Consider the following 12,771-nt stretch of genomic DNA (forward strand, 5'->3'; position numbering starts at 1 on the left):
GATTATCCTGACCTCTTACATGGAAAGACTAAGTCAAACATCAGTAACTATAGCAGTTCGTCTGTTACAAATGGTAACAATCACTATCATAACTATAATAGAAATGGTAATGGAAGAAGTAATGGTGTGTTACCATTACATCACAATGGTGCAAATAACTGGCTAAATGATGGCATAAACTCCCATTCAACAGCAGTAGGCAACTTGTTGGAAGATACAACTTTGGGTATTTTCAAAACGGAAATAATCTGCAACAACATTGGAATAATAGACAGCAGAATAACTGGCATTCAAATTTTGAAAATATGAAACAGTCAACTGATAACACAAACCAGCTACAAAGCACTGCTGTATCTAACAATGTGGCGGAGTTAAACTGGCGGCAGCACCCACCTGTAAGACTAACCAAAGTCATACATAAGTATCAACGTAGCACCTCAAGTCTGTCAAATTATATGTGTTCTCAAGTGATGGTCAGGGCAGGAATAGGCGGCAAGTCGAGTGAGCATATAAATTTACTCCAGTATAACGATGGTATAGGTATCAGAGGTGAACTGTACACAGAATTAATGCTGCGCAAAAAACAAAATAGTATTGTCATATAATTTAGACATTATGTCATTGTGGGAGGCATACCTCTCTTTTGAGGCGTTTCAAAAGATTTGTGACTCATCCACACCTCGCACCCTCCCATCCAAAACTGTAGAATATTGGGTGGTATTGACACTAAACCAAAGAATGTCGGTGTGCAGACTCAGATGGGAGTAGAGACAGGAAATGGAGCCATAATGAGCATGTTCCTCTTTGTAGAAAACTTATTGCTGAGCTGAATGTGGAGAATAGGATTCCAGCAGGAGAGTAATGCACTTATCAGCCTTTCTTGAATGTTTGTCATATTCAGGTGGCAAACAGGTGCTCTTACTAGTCATAAGAAATAAAACAGAGCATGGCAAGTTTTGTCAAGGTGTTATGGTTTGATTTGTGGGTGTAGGGGTAATGCATATGAAAAATCACTTCCTCTTCTACTCAGAGGACATAAGTTTGAATAATCAGTACATGATGTGCACACTTATAAAGCTCACATTGATAATAAATCCGAATCTGTGTATCTAGATAATCATCAACAAGCTGAATTAATTGATCTGTTGTATGATTATGTAAAGGTGTTTACTGAAAAGCCCAGTATTATCAAAGGTTATAATACAAAATGGATGTAATCCCTCATGAGACAGATTGCTACTCAATTTACTCCATTCTATGGGCCTGATGAGATGCAATTATTAAATAGATAAGACATGTGCTAGAATGGAAGATCATAGAACCCTCTTTCACCTTGCAATAGTCCATTAGTAGCAATAGCGAAGCAAAGAGGTAGTGTATGTTTAGTAGTGGACACATGTGCCATTAATAATATCATTGCACTGATACGTACCAAACCAGAAAGTTTAGAAGAGCAGATTCAAAAGTTCTGTGGGGTAAAATTTCTTACCTCAGTAAATCTAAGACACTCCTATTGTCAAGTACTGTTCTCAGAGTGCTCATGTAAATATACAGCCTTCATATTTGGTTGGCAAAGTTGTCAGTCTCTGGTATTACCCTTCAAAGTTTATATCACTGCGTTATATACTGTCCTAGGTCCTGAGCTGCTTGATTGTTTAACTCTATACGTGGATGAACATGTCAAATTGCTAGGAAAGGCGCCATAGTGCTCAGAGCCATTTGAACTAGGAAAGGCGTTAAAGAAATTTCAGGATTCTGGAGTTACAGTTAATTTACAAAAGTCAAAGTTTTGCTGGGAAAAGATTAGGTTCTTGAGTCAAATTGTCTCTCCAATCGGAATAGTACCCAATTAGAAGCATTAAACAACATGCCTCCACCACATTATAAAATGCAATGGAAGGCTTTTCTCGGTTTTACATCGTTTTTAAGGAGGTTTGTGACCTAGTCCATTACTGAACAATGATGCTTTATTTAAATTATTAAGGAAAAATATTATCTGGCTCTGGTCAAAAGAATAGTATTTGATGTAATCAAAGATGCTCCTCTAAATTCACAATTCCTGACATGTCTAAGTAAATTTGTCTAGTCACTGATGCTTCCTATTTTGGTCTTGGGGCTTGTCTGTTGCAAATGGAAATCATAGCTGATAAACCTGAAGTTAGAGTAATCAGCTTTCTCAATTGAGTTCTTCCTGAATCGAGAGAGTTTATTTTGCAATTGAACTCTAAACTCTGGCAGTAGTTTGGGAATTCAAAAAGTTCAGCTATTATGTTTATGGCAATCATATAAAGGTCTTCTGCAACAATCAAGCATTAAGCTTTTTCTTAACTGCAAGTTCCTTCATGTCTGTCTAGCAAGCTGATCTCTAGCTCCACAGAAGTATAATTTGGAAATAATTCATATCAGTGGAAAGGATAATAGTATTGCAGACACTTTATCCCTGCTACCGCAAGGTCTTCTAGAATTTTCTGAACTAGTTGGACAAACATTCTATTTTATTGTTTTTTCCAACCAAGACCTCAACTTATATTATTTTTAGTTGCCAGAATTGCCGTTTCAAACAGCCAATCCAGATTGGCATAGTTGTGAACAATGTTTCGATAATTTTGATCGATGAGTTTGTTTTCAGCAGTGGCTATGCCGCAGAAATCACTGTTCAGTTTAATGAGGGCAGTTGTCTGGTCAATATACTTTACACACCTTTCACACTTTATTTTCGATTTATATTCAGTCGCTGTATCACTTTGAAGACTCACACTACACTACTTTGTTTTGAATCACTCATTGCACTTCTTTTTCGGTTCCTACTTTCATCACTGATATGAAGAAACTGACATTCGAGCCTACAACAGGCCTTGCTTTATATACTCCTACCAATGGGCAGCCCCACTAGTGGTGAATTCCAGAACATACCAAAGAGGCTTCGAATGGTCCACAACGTTTCAGAACATTTCACAGCATTCTAGAGTGTTCTGGAATGTTCCAAAATGATCTGGGATGTTCCCGTACATTCTGGACTCTTGCTGAATGTTACAGACTATTACAGACTATTTCAGAACATCAGAGATCATTGTGGAACATTCTGGAATGTCGTGAAATGCTCTCGAATATTCTCTAACGTTCTAAAAATATCTAGAGAGAAAAGTTTTGCAGGCATTATATCTTCAAAATCACGCCCTTCAGGTAAAAACAGGAACCTTCTCCATGGATGGGGGATGGAGGTCTACCACAAAATATAACTCCCTTGATCGTACCGGCACTCGTTTCCGAGTTTTAGCGGCATGCACATTGTACACTTACTCTTATAATAAATATTGATTATGTATGGAATATGATGTTTATATTGTGTTGACAATGGTATACTTAATTTGATTTGGGCATGTTTTCCACTCTGATTGACAAGTAGGTGTTTGGCACTTTTGTGTTTCTCTATGAATAGGTTACATCTGTTTTACGTTCCCTATCAGGATTTACAAATAATATGAGTAATTTCTATGTTAGCAGTTTTGTCAATCAACTATGCTTTTGAATTCAAAATTATGACAGAATTTTGATATTTCAAATTTGGCTATTTTCTGTTTGGGATAGGACTGACAAAAACTAGGAAGCATTTCAGTGTCTCTGACTCCTAAGTTTTCGTATGAGACATGAAGTCCCAAAAAATAATTTATTAAATAATTTAACATGATTGCACAGTTTGTAATTTTCGTTGTTTGGTTTGTTAGTGAAATTAAAATAGCTATTTCTGTGATGTTAGTCCTCAGAGGTTTGTTTACATGTAATATGCATTTTGCTGTGTCAACCTTATGTTTTCTCGATAATCGTGTGGTTGCAAATTTGGTTGTAAGCCTACAATGAAGACAATTTTCGATAAGCTGTAATTTCGGTATTATATTTCTGTGTCTATAGAACTTATAGAGCGTCTACAGATCTTAAATGTCGAAATATTGTGTGAACAGATTGTAAAGATTAGCCAGAAAGTTTTACTGAATCTACCGGTAGCATATCCGCATTGTTATAAGCTCAACAATTATTCGAAATTTACTTTTGTCATCCGAAAGTGGTTCAAGAATTGAAGACATGTGCGGAAAAATGGGCTAATCCTCAAATGTAAAAGCTTAGAGATAAGTGTTGCTATCTGTTGCTGGGTACAGGAACTATCAAAATTGGCATTGGTCTTACCCCTAAGTGATATTTAGGGGTGAGACCAACACAAATTTTGATAGATCCAGTACCCAGCCACAAATGGTAACACTTACCTCCAAGTTTTTACATTTGAGGGTTAGTTCATTTTCTGGACATGTCTTCAATTTAGTTGATGAATGCTATTTCATTTATAAGTGTTTATGATGCCCTTGTGTTATTTATTGACCAAAATCCACTTCAACGTCCAACATTTATGCTATCTCTTCTTCTTATTGGATTCTTGGCTCATTACTACTGTTATAACCTGAATAACGACACCAACGCCTGACCAAATAATCTCTGTTGACGCCATATTAAAATCGTGCAACTAGAATTTTGACAGGAGCGTAGGGAAAGAATAGCAGATGCTGCCATTTTCTGTGGTATCACTTTAGTTTGGTGGAAACCTGACTTTAGAGTAGTGTGTTGCGTGGTACACTACTCCTTGTTGCTATCCATCGTCCCATCATCCACCTCCTCGTGTTCATGGTTGGTGAGTAAAATAGCTGGCTAAGCAGGCTATAATCACTGCTTGATTTATTGTAAGTTATCGCTACCTTCACACTACATCAGTGTTTTGGATGATCGGAACAGACTAATTTATGCTGACACTGTTATTTGTCTGTTTACTTGTAACTCTAGTATTGGAACTTGAGCTACAAGCTGGTTTTGCCTGGACTGTTCCTATAAAGAATTTCTCTGTAGCTTACGAGTACTGTGTTGCTCTAGTTTTGTCATTTTTGTGCCTTTTGTTTCTCGAGAGTTTCTACCACAGAGATTGTGTTAGTATATAAACAAAATACTCGAATCGGAAGTGCCACAAGTAGAAAAATGAAACGAATTCGCTAACTCATGGGCGACCTACTGTTAACCAGTTCGACTCCTGGCGTTGGAAGAAGTTTTCATCACTTATACCTGGTGTCCCAGGAGGAATGGTCAACATTTAGGGATATTACAGGAACAATCATTCGAAACAAAACAGCCTACATGCGCTCTAAAATGCATACCTTAAGAGATATTAGCACTTGTTCATCTTCACTACTGCGAGACACATCTCTTCTACTGAAAAAGTGCTTATAGCTCTTAAGCTATCTTGTCAGGTCGATACTAACTCCTCCCAAAATATGGAAAGCAAAGAGCTTACAGCAGAAGAGATTTGTTTCACAGTATTGAAGATAAAGAAGTGCTCACAGCTCTTAATGTAGGCATTTTAGAGCCCATGTTTACCACATTTTTTTTGCTTCAAATGACCGTTCCTGTCATATCCCTGAGTATTGGCCACTTCTACTGGGACTCCCTGTATTTAGCTGCAAATGGTGATGGTTTATGGATTGTAATTGCCACACAGTGCGCACAAGTCATAGGTTAAAGCCCAAATCTTTCAGCAGTGTCTCATGGAACTGAGGGCATGTGACAGAGTTAACACTAATGTGTGCACCCTATAGAAACAGTACGTTTGGTGATCATCTAGGCTGTATTTGAATTTTAACCTTTTACAATCTTTTACTTAAATACTTATGCCTAACAGTATAAACAAAAAATTATATTCCAATATGCTACTACTTGTCATATACACCCACACAGCACATTTGAGTGACTAAAAAAAAGAAAAGCGAGCTTAATATGTTCAAACTTAGGACAACGTACAGTGTTCAGAATTGGAGGCCGATTAGCTGAGCAACTAATGAAATCTTATTCAGAATGCTCGGGAGACATTATCTGTCACCAATTACGGACTTTGGTGTCAATTTATAAGTTTAGCACACATTCCCAACGAAATTATCACATGGTTGTCATCCATGACTTCTAGTTTTGTTTGTTACACTTTCACAGCAATAGAATTTGATCTTGCTCTTCGACTTTTAAACAGATTACCAAAACCACCACACTGGCATGCTGTCGATGTCGTCGTCCCTGTTGTCACTGTATGTTGGATATTAGAAAAACAAAAATACATAACAGTAATAACATTTTTCTTTATTGTTCAGGCAGGCACTCAACAACACATATCAGGTACACTGTATACAGTAGTGCTTCGTTTACGTCATCAAATTTTCCATAGATTGTAAGCATGATCCCATAGCTGTAGGACCCTTTGTCTTCTTTTTACTAGTCATACTTAGTGAATCATACACTTCTGATTAGAGTGAAACATTATTTCTGTAAATAGGCTTCAGTTAAGAGGCTTATTCAGACAATGAACAGGAAAAAAATTAAATGAAAAAAGAAAATAAATAAACATGGCAGCACAACAAGAGGTACAAGAAATCCATGCCCAACAGAAAACTACCAGGATTGCAAAGACCCCATGACCTAAGAAAAATTATACAAGAACAATGTCATGTTTCCTGTGGTAGCCAAAAGAGGAGGTTATAAATATTTCTACAACGAGGTCATAGACCTCTTTCTCAGACAGTACATTGCATCAGTGGTAGTAGGTATCTCCTGACACTTACTGATCATTTAGATGCACTACCGTCTACCAACGAAGTTCCTCAAAAATTTACTTTCTTCTTGATATGTCGGCTAAAAGTCTTGGCAAGTACTATATTTGAAAGGATCATATTGTGCATGCAAATGGGAAATATTTTGGGAACTTTATCTGGCCACCGAAATTGTAAAAGCAGATTTAATAGAAGACAGACAGAATACCTAGAAGACAAATCTTCTTGGAAGTGGATTTGCTTAGTTCATTACGTCCTGAGATGTTGTTTTTCTCTTTTTATCTACTTTTTTAAAAATTAAATTCGAAATGGAGAACACTGATTCGAAAAACGAAGTCACACATTATGTAGATTTTCAAATTTAGTCATTTGTGTATAATTAGTCACACATCTCTTAGCTAAGAGTGAGAGAGAAATTTTTTATGCATTAAAATGGCTGAACAAGCAATAGTTATGGTCTCATTGAGAAATAAATAATAATCAAAAAGGAACCTTGATGACCGAAAATATAATTATAGCAAATAACAGTGAGAGTGGTAGCTAGAACAGAAACATACATATGATTCCACAATAACTGGAACTATCAGAATTTTAATAACTCTTTTGATACAGTTTCTTGATTGATATGTTTAATAGTGCACCAACAACAAATAGTATTGGTGAAGGCAAGGAATCACAGAAGTGCTGTATCAGATTAAATCCACAAGTTATTTAGCACAGAATTCAAAGCTAACAAATGAAAAAGACAAAAGTAGTGAGCACTATCTCAAAATATAACACTAACCTGTAAAAATCATAGCTACATAATACACACTAGAAGTTGTGGAACCTGCTATCTTGAGAAATTACACAGGATGGCTAGAGCAAGCAAAGGGTAAAATATAAATTAGTGATGAACAAAGACTTTTTTGCAAAACAAATCTACTGCCCTCAAACAATGGAGGAAGACTAACAATAAAGTTTTCAAAAGTGAGAAGCAGGCACATAGCAGGATCGGGTAATCTGACATAGACAGTGCAAACTTACAACTCTGGGAGCTTTTGAAGAGAGGTGCTACAGTGCAAAATAAAGTGGTCATCGAATACATGTAGATAGAAATTTGTGAAAAGCGCTGGCTGTGTGAAGTGCCTGCACTTACACAGGCGGTCAGGTGTTTTATACTCTTCAATTTCTTCTTAAATATTGACCGTTGTGGTGAACGAGGAGTTTGTGATTCCAGACGGTTGACACATTGAGGGGGTTGATTGCAAGGGCTTCACCTATGGGAAGCCTGTCCACATGCCCAACAGAGAGCAGAGGAGTGGTGGGCAGTATGCCATCAACAGTATAAACAAAAAATTATATTCCAATATGCAACTACTTGTCATATACACCCACACAGCAAATCGGTTCATGTCACACTTGAGTGACTAAAAAAAAAGCGAGCTTAATATTTTAGAGTATTCGTCATTAATCAACCAGTAGAATCATTCTGTCGTATAGTGCTTAAAGAATGTTTAATGTTGAATTCATGTTAGTGTAGGTATAGAGGATCTATCTGGTCAGCATTGTGTTTATTATGGATGAGATACAGCAAACAAATCTACGCAACATTACGTTATGAAGCGAGAGAAATATGATTCCAAGAATATAATTTTAATGAGAATCAGAAACACTGTCGCCATGCAGAATAAACTCCAGTGTTGCCAGCAATTGAAATGTGTAGTTTGGAACAGAAGGAGAGCAACTGGCAACACCGCAAAATCTGTCTGTCTATGCAGAATGCATCAGGAATCACTCTTCCAACTGGTACGCAACACTTGCAGAAGAAGGATGTATGATGTGACATTGGGCCATCAATGTATTGGTTTTAAGCACTATGGGCACATGTACTAAGGTATCAGTTCAAGGATAATTTAATATGGCCAGATGTGAAGCTGCAGACTGTAAAACACACCAAGTAAATGAATGACTGTAATTGTGAATAATGAGGACAAAGCCCGAAGTAACATTGTAGAAATGAATAACCTGGTGAAAACTAGAAAGGACTGACGAATCATGTGAAGCCTAATGACAGACTGTTGACTGAAAGAAACAGAAACACAGATAGAAGATATTGAAAAGAAGCATCACTTCCTCTACAATAACAGCCAAAGAGATCACACTAGTATGCAGATTGTACTGATTAAGTATCAGGAGTAATGAAAACAATAAGTGAAGAAAGTATTCAGAAATAAGCATTTTGATAAAGGAACACAGCTAGAGAATCCAGTCACGCAACTAAAAAGATTTTCCACTGAAGGAAAGAGATAGATAAGTGTGTGTCTCATTTACTCAGTTAAGTGCCCAGTTCATGCACTATCACTGACTAGCTATTCAACCAAAAGAGAAATCGAGGGGAGGTATAAAGTAGTCCTGTAGAATGTGTGATAAGCATCTATTAATTATATGTGCAACAGTTAATTATTCAATGGGTATGGAATCTGAATGTTTGCTGTTGCATTGATAAATAACCAACCCACTTGCATAAAATCTTGTTTGGATATTTTATATCATATCACTGCACCCTTCCTGGTCTTCTGATAACGTTTCAGGGCTTCCTAAAATTTTTCCAATATTAAGATAGAATTGTCGATAGAAGAATCAGTAAGGCGGTACTAACGTTGTAAACAGTCCCTACTTACAAAGTTCAACAATGATGTACAGCAGGGATGTCCAACATTTTAGCTTACTTGAGCGACATTGGAGGAAGACGAGTACTTTTGGGCCACATAATATACTTAACATTAACAATAACTGTCATGAAGAGAAGAAAAAAAAGCAGTAACGATCAAAGTGAGAATAGCATGGTGTGGCGGGAGTTTCAGATTGAAAATATTCAGTTTATCATAACTTTACACAAATGGAATTTTATGATTTTTTCCCCTATCGTGTGACAGGTGCATACTTCTTGAGCAGCACTGATACTTGCTTTGGGCCACCTGAGGAAGCCTGTTTGGACACCTCTTGTGTAGGGAAAGTCGAAGCGAACAATTTGATTTTGGGCAGTAGTGGACTATCAAGTCGGGAAACTACCACAGGTTGGTCTGCAGAAACCAAGTAAGCAACAGCGGCTGCGCATCACTGGAAATTTTCAAAATTCCCTCGTTCTCATTGTGGAAACTACGACCCTAGAGAAAAAAATGAATAGAACCTTATCTGTAGGAAATTTAACGTACTTTAATTTTTTACTGGAATACATTTTCACTAGAAGCCGCGGATTTCAAGTTGTTCAAGGAAAACGTACCACAGTGACCTCCAAATTCACCCCCACCACAACACTCTGTCCTTACTAGTCAGGATTTTTAGTATGTTATTCATGCCGCTACCTCCTACACTGTGCAAAAATCGGAAATTACAGGAATTATTAGCGAGATACGACATGTTCTGCTCTTGATGTTCCTGTCAGGTCTCCAGCTGGAACATATCACCATCTTGACACAATATTTCTGCAGTCCACCCAGCCGCCATCTTTAGGTGAATAAGCCATCACACTAACTCACCGAATTGACTTGGCTGTTTCGCCATTGGCTTAGTTGACAGCTGTGCACTTATAAGTTCTAGAATTGACATTTGTGTAAATTTTGCCTGACAGTTTCCTGAATTTTAATACTATAAAATTAACAATTAAGTCATTTTATTTGTCTGCCCTTCGTACTACCTAATTAGTGAGGCTTAAATTTAAGTCGCACTGCAATCGTAATTAGCTTTTGCATAACATTCACAAAAATCTTTTTTCTTTCATTACCCTCACAGGGAAGTTGTTGACGAAATAGCTGACTTATCTGCCGGCGTAGTAGACCACTTTGAGTTATTTCCCAGCATTACAGACCCTGAGTGTCTCAAATTGTTCGTCTCGACTTTCTCTGCACCACTGTATTATGTTGCTAACGGTTATCGTTCACGCCCTGTGTAGTAAATGCCATGTCCGAAGGCTTACCACACAGAGAGAGTAAAAAACAGTACAGCATGGAAGGGAATACGTTCCGTATGCACGTTGACAGAGAGGGGAAGTGACCTTCTGTGTCGCCATACTTCATAAAGTGACGCTGTGGACAGCAATAAGTTATTGCCACAGCGTAGTCTGGAGGAGAGAAGATATCGCTGTCCACAGTGATGTTTGGCTAGGTGCCCAGCGGAAGACGATATTTCATTGGCTGCTGGTAGTAGGTGGAGGTGGATGTGTAGTACAGCTACAGACTGATCCACTTTTTGACCTGATGTGCTCTAGGCAAGTTAATCGGCGGTGACTTGGAAACCTTCAGTTCTACATAATGAAGTCGCCGAAAGACAGCGACCACGATAAAATGACCAGTCCTTCACTGTAATGGAGAGTCGCTTGTACAGGAACATTAATCACGATCGCCCGGGAGCGATGTCCCGGCGTTAGCTGCTTCCCGCCGCCTGGTCAGTCTTCTCCGGCGCACCGTCGGCGACGTCAGCGACGCCGGCGGCGGCGGCGGCGACTACGACCGCCCTGGCTGCAGCGGCGCGCTTCTCCTTGCGCGCCTGGTTGCTGTCCTCGAAGAACTGCTCGATCTCGGCGAGCGATTTGGCGCGCGTCTCGGGCACCAGCAGCCACACGAAGGCGCAGCTAGCGAGGCACATGGCGCCGTACAGCCAGAAGGTGCCGTCATTGCCGAGCAGTTGCTGGAAGTTGTGGAAGGTCTTGATGACGACGAACATGAAGGCAAGGTTGAAGGAGCCGGCAAGTGAGCTGAGCGGCCCGCGCTGGCGTTCCGGCAGCAGCTCGCCCATCAGCAGGAAGGGCAGTGTGCAGTAGCCCAGCGAGTAGCCCAGCATGAAGACCACCAGGCTGGCCAGCGGCAGCAGCTCCAGGCCCTCCTCGCGGTTCTGCTCCTGGAACACGAGTGCCGTACACGCCCATCACTTCATAGATCGTAGACGTTCCCACAGCGACTGTAAGAATATTTTATCTGCTACACTCGTACTCTTTGGTTAGCACACACTAGCCGGTGAGTCTGACATTCTGGGACCTTTGATACGTTAAGTTCCTATTTTCGGCAGTGGGAGCGTTGTCGAGTCGCACTGGCATTGTTCCAGTGGTGGTGGTGACAGAGGTGGTGTGGTTGTAGTGTGTATACGGCACTCAACAGTGAGGTCATCAGCACTCTTACTCAACTGGTTGGAGACAAACGTGGTTTTGTTTCGTGTAAAGTATGCAACAGATGGCAAAATATAAATTGGTGATGGTGAAATTTTCTCAGGTTACCAGCCGAGTCAAGGCATAGTTCTGCGGCAACATTTCAACATGTTTCTACTTGTCATCTTCAGGTGAAGTGTCAGATTCATATCCATAGCATGTCTTTATGCTGCTGGTCCACAGCCTCCTTTGCCTCATCTAAAAAGACTGTGCCAATCTTGTGCCCCTGGAAGGGGTGTCACAGATGATGGTGGGGAAGGTAGAATGGCGGAGTGGTGGTGGTCCATCTGCTACCTGCACGACATTTACATCAGAGCACTCTTGGTGTATTCTTGCAACTGCCACACCCCATGTGGAGCTCAGCTGGAAACTGCTATCCCTGTTGATATCACCATCATGGATGCATACACAAAGAAGAAAGAAGACAACCCAGGAGAATATACAAAGCGTCTGGCTTTCCTTCCGTATGATGGACCACCCATGTTCAATATTGCCAGGATTTTGGGGAAAAATAAGATTAGAAGCATTTTTGATTCATTGGCTAAAATAAAATAAAAAATATGCTCGGCTCAATGAAAGACAAATAATGACTATGGACACATGGAGTCTATAGCATCAGTTGCAAATGTGGCCAGATGCAGCGGTGTATTTCGCAGCAGCACTGTTCAGAATATGGTTAGAAGTGTTCGGCTCGCCCAAAAGGAAAAACCTGCAGCAGCAGAGCGCAGCTTCAACAAGGGTCATATGTTTAATTTTGAGCAGACCAAGGTGCTGTACCAGGCAAAGGGGTTCTGGGACTCGATCATCAAAAAGACGGTGGAGATATGGGTTCATGATCACCTTGTTAGCCAGGATAGTGGTTTCCAGCTGAGTTCCGTATGTGGTATGGTGGTTGTAATAATACGCCAAGAGCGCTCTAATGTGAAGGTGACGAAAGCTGCAGATGGAACTGACTGGCAG

At 39.6% G+C, this 12,771-nt stretch overlaps 1 protein-coding gene across 1 annotated transcript in view; it reads right to left on the reverse strand.

Annotated features, from left to right (window-relative positions):
* Positions 1-8,595: 8,595 nt before the first annotated feature.
* Positions 8,596-12,771, reverse strand: part of LOC126093714 (facilitated trehalose transporter Tret1-2 homolog) — a 138,236-nt gene continuing 134,060 nt past the window's right edge. Inside the window, exon 10 of the mRNA XM_049908741.1 lies at positions 8,596-11,507. Within this exon, the coding sequence (XP_049764698.1) occupies positions 11,034-11,507 (474 nt within the window). The 3' untranslated portion in view covers positions 8,596-11,033. The remainder of the gene's footprint in view (positions 11,508-12,771) is intronic.

The sequence above is a fragment of the Schistocerca cancellata genome, chromosome 1 (assembly GCF_023864275.1).
Source record: "Schistocerca cancellata isolate TAMUIC-IGC-003103 chromosome 1, iqSchCanc2.1, whole genome shotgun sequence".
In the NCBI taxonomy this organism is placed as follows: domain Eukaryota; kingdom Metazoa; phylum Arthropoda; class Insecta; order Orthoptera; family Acrididae; genus Schistocerca; species Schistocerca cancellata.